We start from the raw sequence: 24,744 nt of genomic DNA, 5'->3' as shown, positions 1-24,744 counted from the left end.
AACCTGATTGCTTTTCAACCAATACTTTCCAATCTCTAAAAGTTTGGAATACTTCTCCCTTTGACTTCAAGAAGAACGACCATACCTTTCTTGAGAAATCGTCAATGATCGTGAGCATATAAGAGGCTCCACCTTTCGATGTAACCTTCGCTGGTCCCCATAAATCAGAGTGTATGTAGTCAAGTGGCCCTTTCGTCGTATGTTTGCCACCGATAAAACTCACTCGCTTCTGCTTTCCAAATACACAATCTTCACAGAATTCAAGTTCGATTGATTTGTGCTCCCCGAGCAACCCCCTTCGACTTAGTTCATTCATACCATGGTATGACATGTGAGCGAGCCTGAGGTGCCATCTACGAGAGCGATCAGCGTTGGAGAGGGATTTAGAACATACCGAGACTTCGCCGGAGATAACTTGCCCATCCATAATGTAAAGGTTTGCAGATTTTCTAACTCCTCGGATGAACACAGAACCTTCCTTGAAAATATGGAGTTTCCCGTCTTTGCCAACAAACTCGTAACCTTTCTTCTCGAAAGTACCGAGACTTAGTAAATTTCGCCTAAGACCGGATACGTGCTTCACATCTTGAATTGTTCGAACAACGCCATCGAACATGCGGAACCTGAGTGTACCCCGTCCAATAATACGACACGAAGTGTCGTTACACATTAGAACGTGGCCTTCGTTAACCTTTTCATATGAATGAAAAACGCTTCGGTTGGAGCTCATATGAAAAGTACACGCTGAATCAAGTACCCACTCACTCGTGGTCATTAAACCGTAGTCTGAAACGGATAGAAGCTCGCCATCGGAACCAGTTTCGGCAACATCGGCTTCAACGGTGTTATTGGTTGTTTTTCCCTTTGCGATTTCCTTTGCTTTCTCCTTGTTCTTTAACTTGAAACATTCATCGATCAGATGTCCCTTCTTGTGGCAATAATTGCAATACTTGCGATTGGCTTTGGACTTAGATCTAGATTGGTTTTGTGAAGAGCTACCTCTCTCGTTAGGTCTCCCTCTGATGTTGAGACCTTCGGCTTTAGAATCGCTGCTACTGTTCCCAACTATCTGCTTCATCTTTTCCTTTGAATCAAGAGCAGTCATTACCTCGTCAAGGACAAGAGTGTCCCGAGAATAGATAATGGTGTCACGAAAGTGATCGTAGGAGTCTGGGAGAGAAGATAATAAAAATAACGCCAAGTCTTCATCTTCGTATTTGACGTCCATATTCTCCAGATTTCCTACAAGCTCTTTAAAGGTAGAGAGGTGATCAGACAAAGAACTACCTTCACCCATCTTTAGGTTAAAAAGTCGTTGCTTCAAGTGTAGCTTGTTGGGCAAGCTTTTCGTCATAAGTAGCTGCTCGAGTTTTAGCCAGAGAGGGCTGCGGATGTCTCTTTCAACACATCTTGGAGAACGTCGTTAGAAAGATGCAGACGGATCTGCGACGACGCCTTCAGATCTTTCATCTCCTTTTCCTCAGTCGACCAAGTTGCCGGCATTTTCTCCATTCCTAATAGTGCTTTGTGGAGATCCATTTGGATCAACACATCTTTCATCTTTACTTGCCAAAGAGGGAATCTTGTGTTTCTGTCAAGTAAAGGAATATCGTACTTCATCGATGACATGGTTGAAAATAGTTTTTTACGAATCGTTATCGGAAAACCCGGATAGCTCTGATACCAATTGTAGACAAATCGACTACAATAAATAATCGATAACTTCAAGATCGAAGTATAAAACCCAAATATCACGATAGCGATTCAACGGAATATAAAACTATTTGAATAATCAACCAAGAATAAATCGAACGATAAAAAGAAAAAACACGCGATATTTACGTGGAAACCCAAATCGGGAAAAACCACTGGCGGAGGAAGCCGAGAACCAATTTACTATAATATTCAGTGTTTACAGAGATAGAGGAAAGAAAAACAAATATATCAAATATATATTTATATGAATATGAGAGAAAAATGAAGATGTAATTTGAGGTGTGTTGTTTTTAATAAGCTTGGTTTCATTTCCTTTTATAGGCAAATGAATGTATGAATTCAATTGTCTATTACCATCCAAGCTTGACAAACATGCTACCATCCATTCTTGACAAACATGCTACCACCCATTCTTGACAAATTAAAACCACATGTGTAGAATGGTATTCTAGAAATCATCCAATGTTGAAGTTTGAAGGAAACTTCCACACCAGACATATTGATTCATGAACTCGGATGGAGAAATAAAACAAAACCTTAAAGAATGGATAATAAGAATAATTTTATGTTTAAAATACTAAAACTAAATAAAAATCCCAAATAGTACATAGTTATTATTTATTAGTATATTGAACATGTAGTCAAAATAAATTAATGAAATACATATTCTATAAACCTATCAACGAAAAAAATACCCGTCGCTTAGCGCGGGTAAACGGCTAGTATATATATATATATATATATATATATATATATATATATATATATATATATATATATATCAAGGTTGTAAAAATCGCTCGACGGTAGCTCGACGGTCGACTTATATATATATATATATATATATATATATATATATATATATATATATATATATATATATATATATATATATATCAACGTTGTAAAAATCGCTCGACGGTAGCTCGACGGTCGACTGGTGTTAAGGGATTAATCGGTCTTGACGAGAATTAATCGGGGACCATAGATTATTAATAAAATATTAAAATTAATTAAATATTAATATATCTTAAGAAAAACAAGTACTTCAAAATTAGAAAATAAGAAAATTTGTAATTTGGAAAATTGAAAATACAAAAATATGAACATTTTGCTATAATATTTGAAATTTTGAAATTTTGAAAATTTTGGAGTAAAAGAAAAACTTGGTTTTTTGAAATTTTTTAAAATTGTTTTTAATTTTTTTCACCTTTTTTGACTTTTTATTTTGACTTTTTTCGACTCTTTTTGACTTTTGTTGACTTTTGTTGACCGATTAATCCCGCCAAGGCCAATTAATCCCGCCAAAGCCGATTAATCCTAAATTTCCGATTAATGTCCTTATCCTCGACGGTTGGAGAACGTCAAGCGATTAATCCACGATTAATCCCGATTTCTGCAACCATGATATATATATATATATATATATATATATATATATATATATATATATATATATATATATATATATATATATATATATATATATATATATATATATTAGTCTATAACCCGTGAGAACCACGGTTATAAAATTAATTAAGCTTTTATAATAAAAATTTATAATTTTTAATCAATTATTTTATATAAATCATTTTAAATAAATTATTAATCAAGAGATATATCAAATTTTTAAAGTTATTATAACTTCAAATTTAATATATAATTAGAAAATGTAAATTTGAATTTTGAAATGAGTTGCCTAATATATCTATATGACACATGGCATAATATTAATGACGAGTTGTATTAGAGTGACACTTGGCAAAAAGGAGATTAAAACTATTCATTTATTAGAATAAGGATATATATATATATATATATATATATATATATATATATATATATATGGAGAGAGAGAGAGAGAGCTAGGTTCAAATGTTTCTAGCAACTATTGTGTTCCTAAATGCACCAATCACAAATTAACAAATAATTAAATAATTAAGTAAATCAAAAAGGGCATTTCTAGTTTTTTGCACTTCCAATTAAGGAAACCAAATAAATATATGTTGACCTAATATCTTTTCTTTATAACCATCGACCATTCACAGTCTATCCCTCATCTTGCCACTGTGGTATCTTCTTCTTCCTCCTTCTCCATCACCGGCTTCGTATTCCATCACTGAAATCGGTCAATAGTGCCGTTGTACACCAACATCATATCCCTGGTATGTTCTTGATCTCAATTTCTAATTTTTAAACCTAATTTATGATTTTACAATCTACCATCTTCCATCTCCTTTTTCGATTAAAACAATTCCTTTTTGAAAGCTAATTAAAACAATCGACCATCGGAACTCATATTGGACGAGAGAAGGTATTAAATATGTTAAGGTAAGATCTTCAGTGACTACTTCTTGGTCTTGTTATGTATAAGTGTCCCAAATCCCAATAAAACAAGCTCATTAATTTTCTCAACCACCCTTTTAAATTTAGATCAGGTGTGCAGGAAGGGATTTAGTGCCTGATAACGAGTCTGTAGAAAAGTTCATTCAGGAGGTAGTAGGCATCTGTTAGTTTGATTTTTGAAAATTTTGACACTTATGATTTATGATTATGATCTTTTACTGAGATTTGCATTTATGTTATTTACACAACCCGATTCAGCTCCCAACAAAATCATTTAAGTAAGTATGTGCTTGTCCACTGCACACATGGACATAATCGGACAGGTTATATGATTGTGCATTTTCTTATTCGATCAGAATCAGTTTCCCTCACAGAGGTAAGTGATATGAATTTGATTAGTCAGTGAGAGTTCTTAAATCTTAAATTGTCTTCTTTATGTTTAACAAATCATGCAGGCAATATATAGATTTTATGAAGCACATCCTCCAGGGATTTACAAACAATATTACATCAATGATCTATACAATCTTTTTGGTGAACAAATTCCTAAAAACTTTGTTTGCGCCCAAACCCCTAAATGGAGAGGTCACCTGATTGGGATGATGGTGATGATGGAAATACCGGTTTGCAGGTTAGATGATTGGGACCTTTATAATGAAAATTTTCATTATTACACTTGATCTTCTAATTATAACAGTTTGTAGGAAAATAATGTGCAAGCAAGTGTTTTGGGGGCAGGTGATGTGGCAAATTCTATGGGGGCGGATGAGATGGGATATGATATGGCACTAAGTGAGATGACAAATGATGATGTATTGGGAGATCCCGTGCCATTTAATCAGATAGAGTCAATGAGGCAGTTTTGCAATCAAGTTCTTAAGTTGAATATACGGGTAAGTAAGTATTTTGGTAACTTGTTATATTTATGGTTAGTTAGTAGTAATACATAATCAAAAGAGTGTGTCTGAAATACTTGTGTTTGAAATATTCTGTTATAATTACAATAACATGTTTATACTTGTGTTGAAATATTCTGTTAGAAGGAAAGTAGGTAATATTATGTTAGAATTTTTAAGGAATTGAAGTTTAAGCAACAAACGGAAATGAAATATCCTTTTAGAATTGAAGTCAATATGTGTAGTATGTTATTTTTGGTGTATTCAAACCTGTAAATTCTTTCAGAATGAGAAAACACAATATTATTTTAGAATGAGGTTAGTAACACTCATCGATTTGATGCCTATTATTCGTAAAACAATTCGTTAAAGAATGTTATTTAACTGTATTCTGTAATGTATTTTGTCAGAATTTATTTATATAAATGCATTCTGTTAGAATGATTTTGAGAATATTTGTTAACAACAAGAATATTTGTTTAACGAGTAATACTAACGAGTAATATATCTTATTCTTTCAGAATTTCATGGAGAAGGAATTCAATGTTGATCATACGAGAGAAATATTTGGAATCGAGTTCAAAAACAAGTATATATGCGAAGATCAAGTGGATATTCTGTTAGAATATGATAGAATATGTATAACTATATTAAAATGTATAAGGATATTAGTATGTAAGAATATGTATGAATTTGTATTTTATTTCGGATGTGTATTAAGAATAAAATCATAGACCCAACTTGGATGTATATGAATAATATCTAGAATTCTTAAATCAGGTTAATTATCAAAAATATATGCATTAAATATATTCTGCAAGAATAAAATCGAAAATATATTTACTAGTTTATGGTTGGCATTCTGTCATTCTGACAGAATAATATCGGATTTTTAAATTTGAATTAATTTAAAATATTCATATTTTTAAAAATAATGGAATTAATTATCCCTAAAAATCCGAAAGTTTCCTTTTTTAATATATGTTAATTGACTAAAAAGCCCTTATGCTGAAATTTGTGTGATTATATGGTACATGTTACCCTATTGTAATATCATAGACCCTCAGATCATGACCTTTGACTCTATTCCATCCGGTGGTCCAGATCTGTGCATTCTGGCACACAATAGTTAGTAAAAACAAAATAACCTAATCCTATATATATATATATATATATATATATATATATATATATATATATATATATATATATATATATATATATATATATATATATATATATATATATTAAAAAATGCAAAAGAAATCAGTAAGGGTAAATTAGTGTTTTTAAAACGGACAGGCACTAAGCATGCAACAAAAATATAAAGTAGAGATGGTTCAAGTTAAAAAAATGGTTATTGACCAAACATACAGATTACCATAAACTACAGGGACCATCTGTGTAATTTACCCAAGAATCTTTTAATTCAAATCAACCAGCTATCCAAATGTTGTTGAATCGAAATAAAGAATCTGCGATCTTTTATAAAAAATTTATCATGCAATTCTTTTCGAATAGCCTCGTTCACCGATGTAATCTCTGCCAATATGATAAAAGAATCAACCAAAAAAAAAAGACCTGTTAATTCCAGTTAGGAAAATGTTTGGCTCGTTAGGAACATACTTTCCAATCTATAATTTTTATTTATTTTTCGGTTTAATAACTCATAATCAGACCTTGATAACTAAATATTTGCAAATTGAAATTTTCAAATAGATTTTTCAAATACTTAAATATTATTTACTAGATAAAAGTGGTCAAATTTATAATCCGTAGTATACAGTACGTAGCATCATTTTGAATCCATTCCAATTAAATTGCTATTTTCTTCATTACAATTATTACGACGAGACATATCTAATCCTTAGTTTTGAGTAGTTTCTTTGTGAAAATGTATGTATAACCAAAAAAACTAATGCATCTAAAATTGAGTCAAGTTCTGACTGTTGTAGTTGATTAGACATTATGGGGAAATCTTTTACGAATAAGATTTATTGTTACATTTATATATGAAAAATTAAGATATGGTGATATAAATCAAGGTCTTCCAAAGTGGACGATTAATTTATTTATAGCATTAGCTTTCCCAACAAAAAATGGAACCATTAGCAGCAACAAAAGACATCGCAATTGATTATAAAATTGTTGCTAAAGGTATTAGCGATGACATGTTGCGGTTAGTATTTTATGTCAAATACTCATAAAAACGTCACTGTTATGTGTGTCACTAAAATATCTTTCTTCGTAAATAGGGGTGTCGCTATTACCATTCCGGTACACTGGCCAGAGATTTTACGAAGAAGGTTGTCAGAGTTACCATTTGTAACGTCGCAATTTTCGCAACAAAAAATTTTCGATTTTTACTTAGATAAAATGAATCATTTCTATATGGTTACTTCACAAAAATCATTTGTTGTAAAAGTTTACAACCAAAATCACAGTAGAATCATAAATGCGGAATCACAAAATAAGAAGGTTGTCGATATGTGTGTATAGTCACGCATTCGTCTTCCCACAATCATCTGAAGTACCTAAACCATTTAAATCCACAACTATAAGTCAAAGCTTAGTGAGGTCCCCAAAATACCATATAAAACAATATACGTACAAACATACATGCAATGGGTCCGTACCAACCCAACAGATATCTAGGATCACAACACTTTTGTTAATCTTACCGTCAACCCGACCCATGTGAATGTCTAGACTCACAACACTAAATGTTGATCTTGTCATCATTTCACCCCTCTTGGCCCTCAACATCAAATTATACCGACCGTACTATTGGCCATCCGCACAAAGTTGGACGCCTCATCCTTTCACAAATATGTGGGCATATGTATAATACCGATAAATAGACAATTCGACATTACAGGTAGTAATCTACAAGTCAACCTGTCTAACAACACACAACAGTCTAACCACATCCTAGTACATTAAGACACATACTACAATACATATTATAGTGAGTAAACTCACCTCGCAGTCGAGCAGCCAAACATCACAGCTCACAAAGAAGTAAACACTAGTACTATGAACCACCTAAACATTAATTAGATGTCAACCCTTAGTCTACAACGTAAAACCCTCAAGTTGACCAAAAGTCAACGTAGACAAAAGTCAACGGTCAACGGTTATAGTTAACAGGCGAGTCACTGCACCATGTTGGCTAAAAGACATAGTAGTTGAGTTTCAACCTACCATCGCATTGTGGCCATTAGCCAAAACAATTTAATAGATTAAGTACTTAACCCATAGTCTTCAGAACTCAAAAGCTCAGTTCTGGTCCTTCTAGAGATCTTAATGGATAAAGTTTCCAACTTTATCCATTACGACATCCCAATAAGTCAAGATCTAGAAACCTAAGTCCTTAATGGATACACTAAGTGCATGAATACAAATCTAGGATATGCAAGCAACATTTCTAACCACCACTAGGTCCAGAAGTCATAATTTCCACCAAGAGGTTCTAAAGTTCACTTCAACTCCAAGAACAGGTTAGAGCTTTATACCTCCAAATGATCATACATGAGATGAAGATGGTGGATCTACATTGGAATCAAGCACTCAAATAATAAGGGGGGCTCCTTATTCTTTCAAACCTTCCCAAAATGAAGTTCAAACACTCAATAAACACTTATGGAGGCTAGGGTTTAGGAACATTTCGTTCTTAGAGAGTGGGGGCTGGCAAATGAGGCAACCATAGAAGTTAGAGCCTATAAATAGGGATCAAACCCCGGAGTTTAGGGTTTTGAACCCTAGCAGCCACAATGGCGTGGCCAATGCTTTGCCACATCGCGGTCAACAAGAACGCACGTCTTCTTAATGGTGTGGTCGCGCCGTGGTGATCCTCCACCAACACGTCGCGTCAGCCAAAACTCCCAAAATTTATAAGATTTAAAACATTTAAACCAAAAGAATAATACTTGGAAAGCATATGACCATGATGTCGCAAATACTCGTCGTCGCTATTGTTGTTTTATTTTTTTTAATATTAAATTACATTTTACATAATTTATATTATAAAAATATAGAAATTATAAAAATACATAAATACTAATCTAGAAATTTGCATTACATAAACGATCAAATAACATAAAACAAAATATACTACATTACATAAATGATATAATCCATAATTGTACCGTTTTAACTTTTCAATCCATGAACAATATAATAAATCCATAATATCTTATATAATAACATCATCGATAATAAAAACAAATATTACTCGTCTTGTCCGTCGTCGTTGCTCTCATAATGCCGCTTTAAATATCGAGTTTAGGTCCTACAAAATATATATATAAGTTAAAATAACAAAATAAGAAAAAACAAATTGTTACTTACAATTAGTTCACAAACACATTAACTCATTGACAATTTAACAACTATCAAACTACCAAATTATTTAAGTCATTAACAACTTAGCTGATTAACAAATGCATTAAGCACTTAACAAATAAGCAAAATACAAAACTGCCAAAATTCACTATAAAGTGCATCAAGTCTTTAATAATGTAGCAAAGTATCAAAGTACCAATTTCATAATAAATACATTAAGCACTTAACAAATTAGCAAAGTACTAAACTAGCAAAATTCACTATAAAATGCATTAAGAATATAGCAAAGTTCCAAAGTAACAATTTTCATAACAAATGTCTTAAGCACTTAACAAATTAACAAAGTACGAAAGTACAATGTTTTGGGAGCATTAGCAGTGACGCTGTCGACTTGATTGTTGTCGTCACTATTGCATATGTATGAAGATAAACTCTACCCGTTGGATCAACATAAGAAACTATAGCCACGATTCATTCTCGGCAATGTCACACGGATCGTCGGTAGAAGCTATTAGTGATGACGCTTTTAGTGGTGACACACGCTTTAGCGACGACACCAGGCTTGTCCGGTTTGATGTCGTCGTTAACGCATGCGCCATCGCTTAAAGTGGTGTCGCTAAAGGTGGCTTTTCTTGTTGTGTTTGTAAATTGTATTGATCTATGAATTTTTCTAAAATGAAATAATAAGAAAATTTAAATTATTTTTCATAAGTGGGAAACACATATAGCGTCGACATACACATGTCACTATATGTGTGAATGGGTTTTTCAAACACAACCATTATAGCGACAAAACGTTGTCCAATAAGGCTTTGTATATTTTATTAAGTTACCTATTTGTGATAGCATGTCGTTAGTACATAGATTTAAGTTTCTAATTTTTTTTTCTTCAACTTTAATGTCTAGTGCGACGACATATTGTCGAAATTGCGTATGTCTACAACGATGGTGGGTATATAGTCACTATTGCTATTAATACATATGAAGTATTTGCAACACTGTCTATAGGGACAACCATTGTCGTGCGCTTAGCGACGGAAACTTGAACTTCATCAACAACTTTTGTCTTGGCCATAGAGGCCATTCATTTATCGGTGTCTCGCCATTTTAGTTATGTTCTTGTTCAGGAATCCATCTATGTTATTGTTGATTTGCCCCTTCTAATGCAAACTATTTTAACATGAGGTCAAGGCGGTCAGGGGCAGAAACCTGAAGGTGTGTATGATGAGTGATCACACATCGCCCCGAAAAATTTAGAACCAAAAATTCGGTTGATTTATCTATTAATCTTTATATGCAAAATGTGTTTCATTTAATATATAAATAAAAATAGCGTAGCCAGAATGACTTTAGCATTTCCCTTTGATTAATCCACCCAGCTTCAATTCTTGTTCCACCGTTTTCTTTTTTTCTTTTTTTTTTTTGTTTAACTTTTTATACGGAAAAAAATTATTCATGACCCATATTTACTGTCCGAAAGTATAAACTCAAGATTTTCCCAACATCAACATTTCATTCACTATGAAACAGTTGGTTTACATCAAACAAATACAAAGGAAAACATCACTACAATCACTCTCAACTCTCAGATGAACATTAGGAATCAAGTCTTTAGCAAATACGAACAATCTAAAACCATAATACAAAACCCTAATCTGAAGAGAACAAACGAGAGAGAAACATACGAATAAGACTTGTGGTGTATAATAAATGAACTCAGCTTCCACTTTAAATAGTCGGGGCAACATACAACCCATTAACCACCCATGATCAGGTTCAGGTTAAAGAATCTGCATGTATCCTTCACCGGCACTCACAGAATTACAATAGCACCCCTATACATATAATAATTTAACACTACACACCCTGAATACCATATCAATACAAATGATAAGTTTGCTCATGACCCTATTACTTTCAACATCCCCTCTCAAACTTATCATTTGAAAACACTACATTATTTCTTGAAAACATATTTAAAAGTCCAAGTCTTTTTGACAAAAACACATGTTGAAAAGAAGTCAAAGAATTAGTCAAAATATCTGCATTTTGATTAGATGAATCAACTTTAACTAATTCTAAAATACCATTTTCAATTTTTTCTCTAATGAAGTGAACATCTATTTCAAAATGTTTTGTTTTCTCATGAAAAACGGGATTTAATGCTAATTTAATAGCAGATTCATTATCACAAAACAATTTAACAGGAGTTAAATCTTTATAACCAAGATCATTCATAACTTTCAAAATCCACAATACCTCACAAGTAATAGAACCCAAAGCATGATATTCAGACTCAGTTGAGGACCTGGATACTGTGATTTGTTTCTTACTTTTCCAATAAACAAGAGAACTACCTAAATAAACCAAATATCCTGACAAATACCTCCTTGTTGACAGACACTTAGCCCAATCAGCATCCACATAACCAACAATATCAAAAATACTAGACTTAGAAAACACAACACCTTTTCCAGGACAATCTTTTAAATACCTTAGTAATCTAAAAGCAACATTTAGATGAGATTTTATGGGCTTATCCATAAAATGACTCAACACTTGAACATCATAACTAATATCAGGGCTTGTTACACTAAGATAAATCAGTTTTCCAATAAGCTTTTGAAATTCAGTAATATTACTAACATATTCAGAATTATCATCACAATCTCTATTAAAAACAAAATTAACTTCCAAATGAGTTTTAACAGACTTACAACCCAACATTCCAAACTCATGTAAAAGATTCAAACAATATTTTCTTTGATTCAGACAAACACCATTAACTGTAGGTAATACTTCAATTCCCAAAAAATACTTTAACAATCTCAAATCTTTTATTCTAAATTGAGACTTAAGAAACAATTTAACATTGTCAATTTCTTCATTGCTATTACCAGTCAAAATTATATCATCCACATAAACCAATAAAATGACAATGGTGTTATTTTTTGTTCTAACAAACAATAAGTAATCACTTACACTTTGAAAAAACCAAAAATTGACAAGGAAGAACATAACTTTTCATTTCACTTGCGTGGAGCCTGTTTTAAACCATATAGGGACTTAACAAGCATACAAACCCTACTATCATTTTTAGTATGATACCCTTCTGGTAAAGACATATAAACATCCTCAATTAAGTCACCATATAGAAAGGCATTATTAACATCCAATTGGTAAAGAGGCCAAGAATTATTAACATCAACACATATGCCAATTCTAACTGTAACAATTTTAGCCACATGAGAAAAAGTTTCTTCATAATCTATTCCTTCCCTTTGATTATAGCCTTTAGCAACCAGTGTAGCTTTATATCTCTCAACCTCACCATTTGACTTATATTTAATTTTATAAATCCAATGACAACCAATTGGTTTTTTATCTTTAGGAAGATCAACAATATCCCAAGTATGATTTCTATATAAAGCTTCCATTTCCTCATTCATAGCATTGATCCAATTAGGATCTGAAGATGCTTTAGAATAGGTTTTAGGTTCAAATGTTTTATTAAGGTTAGATACAAAACATTTACTTTCATTAGACAAAAAAGAATAATTCATAGATTTTTCTAAACCATACTTATGAGAACTTTCAACAACAAAGTCATTAAATCTAGCTGGCAAACGAACATTTCTACTAGATCGAGTGACTCCTAGTAAGTGATCATCAGAAGGATTATTTTGTTCTAAAATACTATCCTCAGCCATGGTAGATGAACTAGGAACATCCACAACAACCTGAGGCACATGTGCCTCGTCACTCTGGTTGCTAACCTCACTGGTAGGGATCTCAGCCAGACTGTGGACTGCTCCAGCACCATCAGATTGACGGGTTACTCCTAAGTCACCTAAACTACTATTTTCTTGAAGAGAATTAGACAGCACACAGGCTCATCATAGGAAAATGGGTCACTTGGATTAACCAAAAAAATTAGATTTATCACCAACTGAGGACTTAAGCTTGAATGGAAATACAGATTCATAAAATTTTACATCCCTGGAAACAAAAACAAAATTTGAATCAAGACTCAAGACTTTATAACCCTTTTGTTCCAAAGAATAACCAAGTAAAACACATTTTTCAGCACATTCAGAAAATTTGTCCAGATTGTTCAATGTTGTTGCAAAACAAAGACACCCAAAACACGAAGTTTATTAAAATTGGGAATAAACTTATAAACAAGTTCATAAGGAGAAGCTCCATTTAAGACAGACGTGGGAGTTCTGTTAATCAAGAAAACTACAGTTAAAACAGAATCACCCCAAAAACATAATGGCAACCCTGACTGAAAAAATAAAGATCTTGCAACATTTAAAATGTGTCTATATTTTCTTTCAACCACCCAATTTTGTTGAGGTGTGTGAACACATGAAGTCGGATGAATAACACCTTTACTTTGAAAAAAAAGACTTCATGTTATGATTCAAAAACTCAGTGCCATTAAAAGTTGAATTACAAGCATTGAACAAGCAAGTACCTGCCATATTAGCATTGACAGATGCCTCCTCATTGCTTTGTCTTTCACCAATCAGATTAAGAAACTTGGCATACTGATCTTTAGTAAGTTGATGAAACTCAGACTCTTCAGGTTCAGATGATCCAGGAGCAACAAAAGATGAGTTTACAATGGCGTTTTTAACTTGACTGTTTTGATTAATATCACTTCTAGGTTTAAAATCCTTGGGATACCCAATTAGTTTATAGCATTTCTCTATAGTATGTCCTTTTAACCCACAATTCTTACACTGTACAATCTGACCTTTGCTTTTATTACCAGTATTACCAGAAAATTTATTATTGAATTTACTATTAAATACACTAGGTTGACTCTTGGAACAGGTTGAGAGTCATTAGAAAGAGACCCATTTCTTTGAAGAGACTCTTCTCGAGAAATTATTGAAAAAGCAGTTTTAACATTAGGAAGTGGATCCATAAGTAATATATGACTTTTAACCTGGTTATAAGAGTCATCCAGACCACTAAGAAATTGCATGAGCTTCATCAATTTAGAATGATCATTTAGTTTAACAACAGCCTCACAAGTACATTCTGTAAGACTAGATAAACCATCAAATTCTATCCATAAAGCATCTAGTGTATTAAAGTAATCAGAAATAGACATAACATTTTGTTTTAAAGAATTAATTCTTTGATGAACTGTAACGACGTAATTTTTCAAAACAATTTTTCATTTTTAAATCATACTTTCAATCACATGAAAAATCACAAAACGTAATGTATCACTGTGTCATAACAAAGCATGTCCCCAGAATCTCAATAACATAAACTCCATAAGTGTGTACGGATCATGCCGACGCCTTCCCGCGATCCTCGCTAGCACCCGAAACACATAACACAACAACTGTAAGCATAAATGCTTAGTGAGTTCCCCAAAATACCACATACAACACATACGCCAATCGATGCTATAATATGACCCTTCGGTCGATGTGTCTCAGCGGGACCCCCCAGTCCCGTAGCTCGTTGGACCCTCTGGTCCGGTCATAGCTCGTCGGACCCTTCGGTCCAGTCTGTGTCGTTGGACCCTTCGGTCCGGTCTATATCGTTGGGCCCTCCGGCCCGGTCTGTTCAACACATAGCATATATATAACACAATGCACATAATCTCATACATACACATAGCACACAAGACCCTCTGGTCTACACATAAATACCACTCTAGGTAATGTATAGTGAGAAGACTCACCTCGGGTAACTCGGTAATCTCGAACTCGGTAAAATCTGCTCTAGCCTCCGCCTAATCACATGGAATAAGCACTCTAATCAATACAACTCTCAAGGCTAGACTGTTCCCTCTCTTAGCACTCTCAGAAGGGTAAAAGACCATTTTACCCCTCTCATGGCTCAAAGACCCAAATGTTGACCAAACCCTAAAAGTCAACAAAAGTCAACTCTCTGGGTTATGCTGCGCGTACCGAACCTGTACGTTGGGCGTACCCGGCGACCTCACAGAAACGGGGTGCGCGACCCCTTACGCCGCGCGTACTGGGATTACGCCCCGCATAACTCCCAGTTTCAGACTCTAAGCTCTTGAGGTCTTAAACAGTTAAGTCCCACGCCCAACTTCTAGATCTGACCATTTCTAAACCTCTTAATCCATAAAGTTGGTGACTTTAACAACGACCAAGATGGAATTTTTATGGATCTATAACACAAATATCACTGAAATGGGACAGATCTAGGTCCATGGAGTACATTACACTCATAAAGTCTCCACCTTTGGGACTTTTAACCCTAGAAATGGTCCATGCAACATTAAACCAAATAAAGAGGAAAGTTTTGTACTTTATACCTCTAGATGAAGCTCCTTTCTCTGAAGATCTCAGATCCAAACTTGCACTTCAAGCCCTAGCCTCCACAAGCTCTTCTCCTTCTTCTTCACTAACACACCAAGACATTTTTAGCTCCAAAATACACACACTCAAGCTAAGGACGATGGAAGGCTCTCTCTTAGGGTTTCACTCTTTGATATAGAGGCTGAGAAATGAGCCTTAACATCCTTTAAATAGTGCATAAGCCAAACATTTAGGGTTTGCATCTGGACCCGTTACGCCCAACGTACCCAGGCTAGTCCGCGTCCAAATTAAGCGCATGAGTACGCGCAACGTACTCCCCAGTACGCCCAGCATACTCATTTGCTACAAGAACTCTCTCAAGGGACCAATCTTGACAACTTGACAAAATGGAAGGGTTAAATAGCTTTACCTGATATTCGGGATGTTACAATTCTCCCCCACTAGAACTAGACTTCGCCCTCGAATTCTCATGCCAAAAACAACTCCGGATGCTGCTCTCGCATCTCTGACTCCGTCTCCCAAGTCAGCTCGGACCCCCTCCGATGCTGCCACTGGACCTGAACCAGAGGCACCTCCTTGTTCCTCAGAACCTTGATCTTCCGATCCCGGATCGCGATTGGTCTCTCAGCATAATTCAGGCTCGCATTCACCTGAATACCCTCCAGCGGTACCACCGCCGACTCGTCGGCTATACACTTCCTCAACTGAGACACGTGGAAGGTATCATAAATCTGACTCAACTCCGTAGGTAGCTCCAACCGATATGCTACCTTGCCCACCCTCGCGGTCACCCTGAACGGATCGATGTATCGGGGCCCCAGCTTGCCCCTCTTCCTGAATCGGATCACTCCTTTCTAAGGGGACACTTTCAGGAGTACGAAGTCCCCCACCTGGAACTCCAGCTCGGATCGTCGCCGATCCGCATAACTCTTCTGACGACTCTGAGCCGTCAGTAACCTCTGTCTAACCTGCTGTATTTGCTCTGTCGTCTGAAGCACTATCTCAGTGTTACCCATCACACGCTGCCCTACCTCTCCCCAGCAAATGGGAGTCCGATAGCTCCTCCCATACAACAACTCGTAAGGAGGCATACCAATACTAGAATGGTTGCTGTTGTTGTAGGAAAACTCAGCCAATGGCAGATACGTGTCCCAACTTCCTCCGAAGTCCAACATACATGCTCGAAGCATGTCCTCGAGCGTCTGAATCGTCTGCTCACTCTGCCCGTCCGTCTGTGGGTGGTAGGTGGTACTGAAGTGCAATCTCGTACCCAACTCCTCGTGGAACTTCTTCCAGAACCTGGAAGTGAAACGTACATCTCGATCTGACACAATCAAGATCGATACCCCATGACGCGATACCACCTCTCTCACATATAATTCTACCAACCTCTCAGCAGAAAAGCTCTCACTGATAGCAAGAAAATGTGCGCTCTTCGTCAGCCGGTCGACGATCACCCAAATTGCATCGACACCCCTCGCGGTCCTCGGCAATTTGGTGATGAAATCCATGGAAATCTATTCCCACTTCCACTGGGGAACCTCAAGCGGCTGCAACTTGTCATGCGGACGCTGGTGCTCGGCCTTAACCTTGCGACAGGTCAAGCACTTCTCGACAAACCACGCGACATCCCTCTTCATACAGGGCCACCAATAATCTTTCTTCAGGTCCAAAAACATCTTCGTGGCCCCGGGATGGATCGAGAACCTCGATCTATGCGCCTCCTCCATCAGAATGGTACGTGCCCCGCCTGCATGCGGCACCCAAATCCGACCCTGAAAGGTCATCAGTCCTCGACTATCGGTAACGAACTCGGACACCTGGCCGATCACCCGCTCCCTTTTGCGGTTGTCCGGTATCACGGCCTCTGCTTGGGCCTCCCGAATGGTGTCCAACACCGGGGTCATCACTGTCAATCTCATACAAGTGCCTCGAATCGGGGAACTCTCCGCCCTACGGCTTAGCGCATCAGCTACAACATTAGCTTTGCCCGGGTGGTACATGATCTCACAATCATAATCCTTTACCACATCCAACCATCTCCTCTGGCGCATATTTAGGTTGGGCTGATCCATCAGATACTTCAAACTCTTATGGTCCGTGTATATGGTACACCGAACCCCGTACAAATAGTGACGCCAGATCTTGAGGGCGAACACCACTGCCCCCAACTCCAGATCGTGGGTGGGATACCTCGTCTCATGAGGCTTCAGTTACCTCGATGCATACGCTATCACATGCCCTCTATGCATAAGCACCGCACCCAACCCCGATATCGATGCGTCACAATACACCATAAAATCCTCCATCCCTTCTGGGAGGGCTAACACAGGGGCTTTGCATAACTTCTGGAGAAGTGTCTCAAACGAGGTCTGCTGCTCCGGACCCAATGAAAAAGCAACACCCTTCCGGGTCAACCTGGTGAGAGGCACGACAATCTTGGAGAAATCTCTGATAAATCTCCGATAGTAGCCGGCCAATCCCAGAAAACTCCTGATCTCGGTGGGAGATCTCAGCACCTCCCAACTCATAACCGCCTCAATCTTGGCTGGATCGACCAAAATCCCATCCTGGTTGACGAGATGCCCCCAAGAACTGGACCTCCCGTAACCAGAACTCGCACTTGGAGAATTTGGCATAAAGCCTCTCCGTCCTCAATACACCGAGAATCTCTCTCAGATGCTCCTCGTGCTGCTCTCTAGATCTCGAATACACCAGTATATCGTCGATGAACACGATCACCGAACGATTCAACATCGGTCTACACACCCTGTTCATGAGATCCATGAATGCTGCCGGTGCATTGGTGAGCCCGAAAGGCATCACCACGAACTCATAATGCCCATAACGAGTCCTGAACGTCGTCTTCTGGATATCCTCATCACGCACTCTCATCTGATGATATCCAGACCTCAGATCAATCTTGGAGAACCAAGACGATCCCTGCAACTGATCGAACAAACCGTCGATCCTCGGTAATGGGTAACGGTTCTTGACCGTCAACTTGTTCAACTCCCGATAATCAATACACATCCAGTGTGAACCATCCTTTTTCTTGACAAAAAGGATCGGCGCTCCCCATGGCGAGCTACTCGGTCGAATAAACCCCTTTCCCAGCAGCTCCTGAAGCTGCGAGGATAACTCCTGCATCTCTGGCGGCGCAAGGCGATAAGGCGCCTTGGCGATAGGCGCTGCCCTCGGAACCAAATCAATGCGAAACTCTACCTGCCTCTCGGGAGGCACACCCGGCAACTCCTCGGGAAAAATATCTAGGAACTCACGCACTATCGGAACGTCCTCCATTGAACTTGGCCTCCCAGCAGCCTCTCGTCTGTCCATCACATAGGCTACAAACCCGCTGCAGCTCTGCTGCAAACTCTGTCTCGCTCTGGCGGCTGAACAAAACACCGACCCACATCGGATACCCTCACCGTACACCGTAAGTACTCCCCCACTGGGGTCTCGTATCGTCACCAACTGTCGCTCGCAGTCTATGACAGCCCCAAATCGGCTCAACCAATCCATGCCCACTATGACACATACGTCCATCATCGCTATCGGGACCAGATCTATCGGGAACTCAACACCGAAGATCTCGAGTACACATCCTCGAATGACATCTATAGCATACACCGCTCGCTCGTCAGCTATGGAAACTCGTAAAGGTCGTCTCAACGCCTCTCGTTGGCTACTGATGTGTCGACTAAACGCTATCGACACAAATGATCGACTCGCACCCGAGTCAAATAACACTAAGGCAGGTACAGAACTTACAAGAAAAGTACCTACGCATATCATAATATAAATATCTCATCTCAACATAAATAAATAAAGAATACGTACCAGCCACAACATCGGGCGCTGCGCGGACCTCCTCCGCTGTCAACTGGAAAGCTCTCCCATGAGCCTTCGGTGCCTCGACCTTCGCTGGCCGAATCTCGGTAGCCCTAGCAGCAGGTGCAGATCCCTGATGTAGCTGCGGGCACTCGGCCTTCCGATGGCCAGTCTGGTTGCAATGAAAGCAAACCATGAACTCCTTGGGGCAATCCTTGGCGATATGCCCCTCCTTGCCACATTTGTAGCAAGCACCCGATCGACAGACCCCATCATGTCCCTTGCCGCACTTCACACAAGTGCGGCCCTTCTGGCCTCCAGATCTCTTATCAGCGGACTTGGCCCGCTTGGCTGCCGGCTGAGACTGTGCCGGCCGCCGATCCATCCTCTGAGACTCAGCCTCCTCCCTGGCCTGAGTCTCCAACTCAATCTCCCTCTTCCGGGCATTTGCCTGCAGCTCAGCAAATGTCCGGTAAGTCGAGTTAGACACGAACTCCCGTATATCCCTCCTCAAAACGCCCAAATACCGGCTCATGCGTGCCTGCTCAGTAGACACCTGCTCAGGGTAGAACATCGCCCTCTCGTGAAACTTCCTGGTAACCACAGTAACCGAATCAGTACCCTGCTTGAGGGTCAAGAACTCCTGAACCAACCGTTCCCTCTCCACAGGGGGAACATACTCATCTCTGAACATGGTGGTGAACCTCTCCCAGGTCACCGCTGAAATCTCTGCAAGAGTGAAGCTCGTCGTCACGAACTTCCACCAATCCTTCGCTCCCAAGCGAAGCTGGTTCAACGCGAACCGTACCCTCAGATGCTCCAGACATGAACACGTGTAGAAGCATCCTTCGATATCAGAAATCCATCTCATCGCAGCGATCGGATCCTGCGTCTCGTCAAACTCTGGTGGCTTCGTGTTGCTGAACTCCGGAAGCAACAACGAGTCACCTCCCTGAGGTCTGGCAGCAGCCACTGCTGCAGTAGCCGCAGCAGCCGCAGCCTCAGTCACTGATGCGTACCGCTCATCAAAAGTCTCAATCAATGTGGTCTTGATAGACCCAAACATCTCCAGAATCTCGGCCCAAATCGCCGCCGCCACCTCATCGTGGATCATCTGACAAAGCTCCTCGTCACTCACGCCGCTCGGCTCAGGTCTGTGGCGTGTCCCAACCATACTGCCTCCGAAATACAACATAATAATATCAGAGACTCGCTCAAGCGTACTCGCACTCGATAACTCAACCCTACTTGTTCTCTAGTACCCAAAGGATTCTTACTTAGAGTGCGCACTACTCCGGTGTCTTCAGTAGTACGGGCCCTATACTACCGTCCACACCGCATCAGTACTCACCCTAAGTCCTCCTTGGATCCCAGATCACGAGTACTCTATATCTCGCTGGCATAGGCTACCCTTCGGTAGACCTCTCATCAGCTCCTCACTGCTACCTACTCGCTCTCAAGCATCACATAGCAGCAAAATCCTTCCTAGGCTAAGGCATCACAAAATCAGGCCACTCTAGTCCTAATATGAATACCTAGCCAACTATAGCATGCATATTATATCATAACATATCTCATAACACATAATGTAAGGGTATTTTGGGAAATCACCGTTCGGGCGCTGGCTGATCGTACACACTGCTTCCTTTTGCCTTTCTCAAAATCTTTTGCTCTTTTAGAAAAATTGTTTATTTTATGAAAAACTTTCTCAATTCCTCAGTTTGAGTCCAGGTTCATCCGAAGATGCACCCGAATCCCTCAAACCAAGGCTCTGATACCAACTTGTAACGACGTAATTTTTCAAAACAATTTTTCATTTTTAAATCATACTTTCAATCACATGAAAAATCACAAAACATAATGTATCACTGTGTCATAACAAAGCATGTCCCCAGAATCTCAATAACATAAACTCCATAAGTGTGTACGGATCATGCTGGCGCCTTCCCGCGATCCTCGCTAGCACCTGAAACACATAACACAACAACTGTAAGCATAAATGCTTAGTGAGTTCCCCAAAATACCACATACAACACATACGCCACTCGAGGCTATAATACGACCCTTCGGTCGATGTGTCTCAGCGGGGCCCCCCAGTCCCGTAGCTCGTTGGACCCTCTGGTCCGGTCATAGCTCGTCGGACCCTTCGGTCCAGTCTGTGTCGTTGGACCCTTCGGTCCGGTCTATATCGTTGGGCCCTCCGGCCCGGTTTGTTCAACACATAGCATACATATAACACAATGCACATAATCGCATACATACACATAGCACACAAGACCCTCTGGTCTACACATAAATACCACTCTAGGTAATGTATAGTGAGAAGACTCACCTCGGGTAACTCGGTAATCTCGAACTCGGTAAAATCTGCTCTAGCCTCCGCCTAATCACATGGAATAAGCACTCTAATCAATACAACTCTCAAGGCTAGACTGTTCCCTCTCTTAGCACTCTCAGAAGGGTAAAAGACCATTTTACCCCTCTCATGGCTCAAAGACCCAAATGTTGACCAAACCCTAAAAGTCAACAAAAGACAACTCTCCGGGTTACGCTGCGCGTACCGAACCTGTACGTTGGGCGTACCCGACGACCTCACAGAAACGGGGTGCGCGACCCCTTACGCCGCGCGTACTGGGATTACGCCCCGCGTAACTCCCAGTTTCAGACTCTAAGCTCTTGAGGTCTTAAACAGTTAAGTCCCACGCCCAACTTCTAGATCTGACCATTTCTAAACCTCTTAATCCATAAAGTTGGTGACTTTAAGCTTGTGCATGGCTGGACAAGTCACTAACACCCATAACATTCCATTTCCCAACTCTAGAAAGCTCATAATTCAAGCATGACCTCATAACAACGACCAAGATGGTATTTTTATGGATCTATAACACAAATATCACTGAAATGGGACAAATCTAGGTCCATGGAGTACATTACACTCATAAAGTCTCAACCTTTGGGACTTTTAACCCTAGAAATGGTCCATGCAACATTTTGTTGAGGTGTGTGAACACATGAAGTCGGATGAATAACACCTTTACTTTGAAAAAAAAGACTTCATGTTATGATTCAAAAACTCAGTGCCATTAAAAGTTGAATTACAAGCATTGAACAAGCAAGTACCTGCCATATTAGCATTGACAGATGCCTCCTCATTGCTTTGTCTTTCACCAATCAGATTAAGAAACTTGGCATACTGATCTTTAGTAAGTTGATGAAACTCAGACTCTTCAGGTTCAGATGATCCAGGAGCAACAAAAGATGAGTTTACAATGGCGTTTTTAACTTGACTGTTTTGATTAATATCACTTCTAGGTTTAAAATCCTTGGGATACCCAATTAGTTTATAGCATTTCTCTATAGTATGTCCTTTTAACCCACAATTCTTACACTGTACAATCTGACCTTTGCTTTTATTACCAGTATTAACAGAAAATTTATTATTGAATTTACTATTAAATACACTAGGTTGACTCTTGGAACAGGTTGAGAGTCATTAGAAAGAGACCCATTTCTTTGAAGAGACTCTTCTCGAGAAATTATTGAAAAAGCAGTTTTAACATTAGGAAGTGGATCCATAAGTAATATATGACTTTTAACCTGGTTATAAGAGTCATCCAGACCACTAAGAAATTGCATGAGCTTCATCAATTTAGAATGATCATTTAGTTTAACAACAGCCTCACAAGCACATTCTGTAAGACTAGATAAACCATCAAATTCTATCCATAAAGCATCTAGTGTATTAAAGTAATCAGAAATAGACATAACATTTTGTTTTAAAGAATTCATTCTTTGATGAACTGTAACGACGTAATTTTTCAAAACAATTTTTCATTTTTAAATCATACTTTCAATCACATGAAAAATCACAAAACATAATGTATCACTGTGTCATAACAAAGCATGTCCCCAGAATCTCAATAACATAAACTCCATAAGTGTGTACGGATCATGCCGACGCCTTCCCGCGATCCTCGCTAGCACCCGAAACACATAACACAACAACTGTAAGCATAAATGCTTAGCGAGTTCCCCAAAATACCACATACAACACATACGCCAATCGATGCTATAATATGACCCTTCGGTCGATGTGTCTCAGCGGGACCCCCCAGTCCTGTAGCTCGTTGGACCCTCTGGTCCGGTCATAGCTCGTCGGACCCTTCGGTCCAGTCTGTGTCGTTGGACCCTTCGGTCCGGTCTATATCGTTGGGCCCTCCGGCCCGGTCTGTTCAACACATAGCATACATATAACACAATGCACATAATCTCATACATACACATAGCACACAAGACCCTCTGGTCTACACATAAATACCACTCTAGGTAATGTATAGTGAGAAGACTCACCTCGGGTAACTCGGTAATCTCGAACTCGGTAAAATTTGCTCTAGCCTCCGCCTAATCACATGGAATAAGCACTCTAATCAATACAACTCTCAAGGCTAGACTGTTCCCTCTCTTAGCACTCTCAGAAGGGTAAAAGACCATTTTACCCCTCTCATGGCTCAAAGACCCAAATGTTGACTAAACCCTAAAAGTCAACAAAAGTCAACTCTCTGGGTTACGCTGCGCGTACCGAACCTGTACGCTGGGCGTACTGGGATTACGCCCTGCGTAACTCCCAGTTTCAGACTCTAAGCTCTTGAGGTCTTAAACAGTTAAGTCCCACGCCCAACTTCTAGATCTGACCATTTCTAAACCTCTTAATCCATAAAGTTGGTGACTTTAAGCCTGTGCATGGCTGGACAAGTCACTAACACCCATAACATTCCATTTCCCAACTCTAGAAAGCTCATAATTCAAGCATGACCTCATAACAACGACCAAGATGGAATTTTTATGGATCTATAACACAAATATCACTGAAATGGGACAGATCTAGGTCCATGGAGTACATTACACTCATAAAGTCTCCACCTTTGGGACTTTTAACCCTAGAAATGGTCCATGCAACATTAAACCAAATAAAGAGGAAAGTTTTGTACTTTATACCTCTAGATGAAGCTCCTTTCTCTGAAGATCTCAGATCCAAACTTGCACTTCAAGCCCTAGCCTCCACAAGCTCTTCTCCTTCTTCTTCACTAACACATCAAGACACTTTTAGCTCCAAAATACACACACTCAAGCTAAGGACGATGGAAGGCTCTCTCTTAGGGTTTCACTCTCTGATATGGAGGCTGAGAAATGAGCCTTAGCATCCTTTAAATAGTGCACAAGCCAAACACTTAGGGTTTGCATCTGGACCCGTTACGCCCAGCGTACCCAGGCGAGTCCGCGTCCAA

At 38.7% G+C, this 24,744-nt stretch overlaps 1 protein-coding gene across 1 annotated transcript; it reads right to left on the bottom strand.

The window, feature by feature from the left end:
* Nucleotides 1-11,222: 11,222 nt before the first annotated feature.
* On the bottom strand, nucleotides 11,223-23,248 carry LOC145105927 (uncharacterized). Its single transcript, XM_079042989.1, has 6 exons — nucleotides 22,920-23,248; nucleotides 22,580-22,866; nucleotides 14,126-14,399; nucleotides 13,786-14,072; nucleotides 12,414-13,170; nucleotides 11,223-12,261 (listed from the first exon to the last, which is right to left on the bottom strand). Exons 1-6 carry the CDS (start codon nucleotides 23,246-23,248, stop codon nucleotides 11,223-11,225), a joined length of 2,973 nt encoding a protein of 990 aa, XP_078899115.1.
* Between the last annotated feature and the right edge of the window lie 1,496 nt (nucleotides 23,249-24,744).

Source organism: Lactuca virosa, chromosome 4 (genome assembly GCF_052849685.1).
Source record: "Lactuca virosa cultivar CGN04683 chromosome 4, Lactuca_virosa_CGN04683_v6, whole genome shotgun sequence".
Classification (NCBI taxonomy): Eukaryota; Viridiplantae; Streptophyta; class Magnoliopsida; order Asterales; family Asteraceae; genus Lactuca; species Lactuca virosa.
Note: the sequence above shows the minus strand (reverse complement) of the source record. Positions and strands in the feature narration are given on the sequence as shown.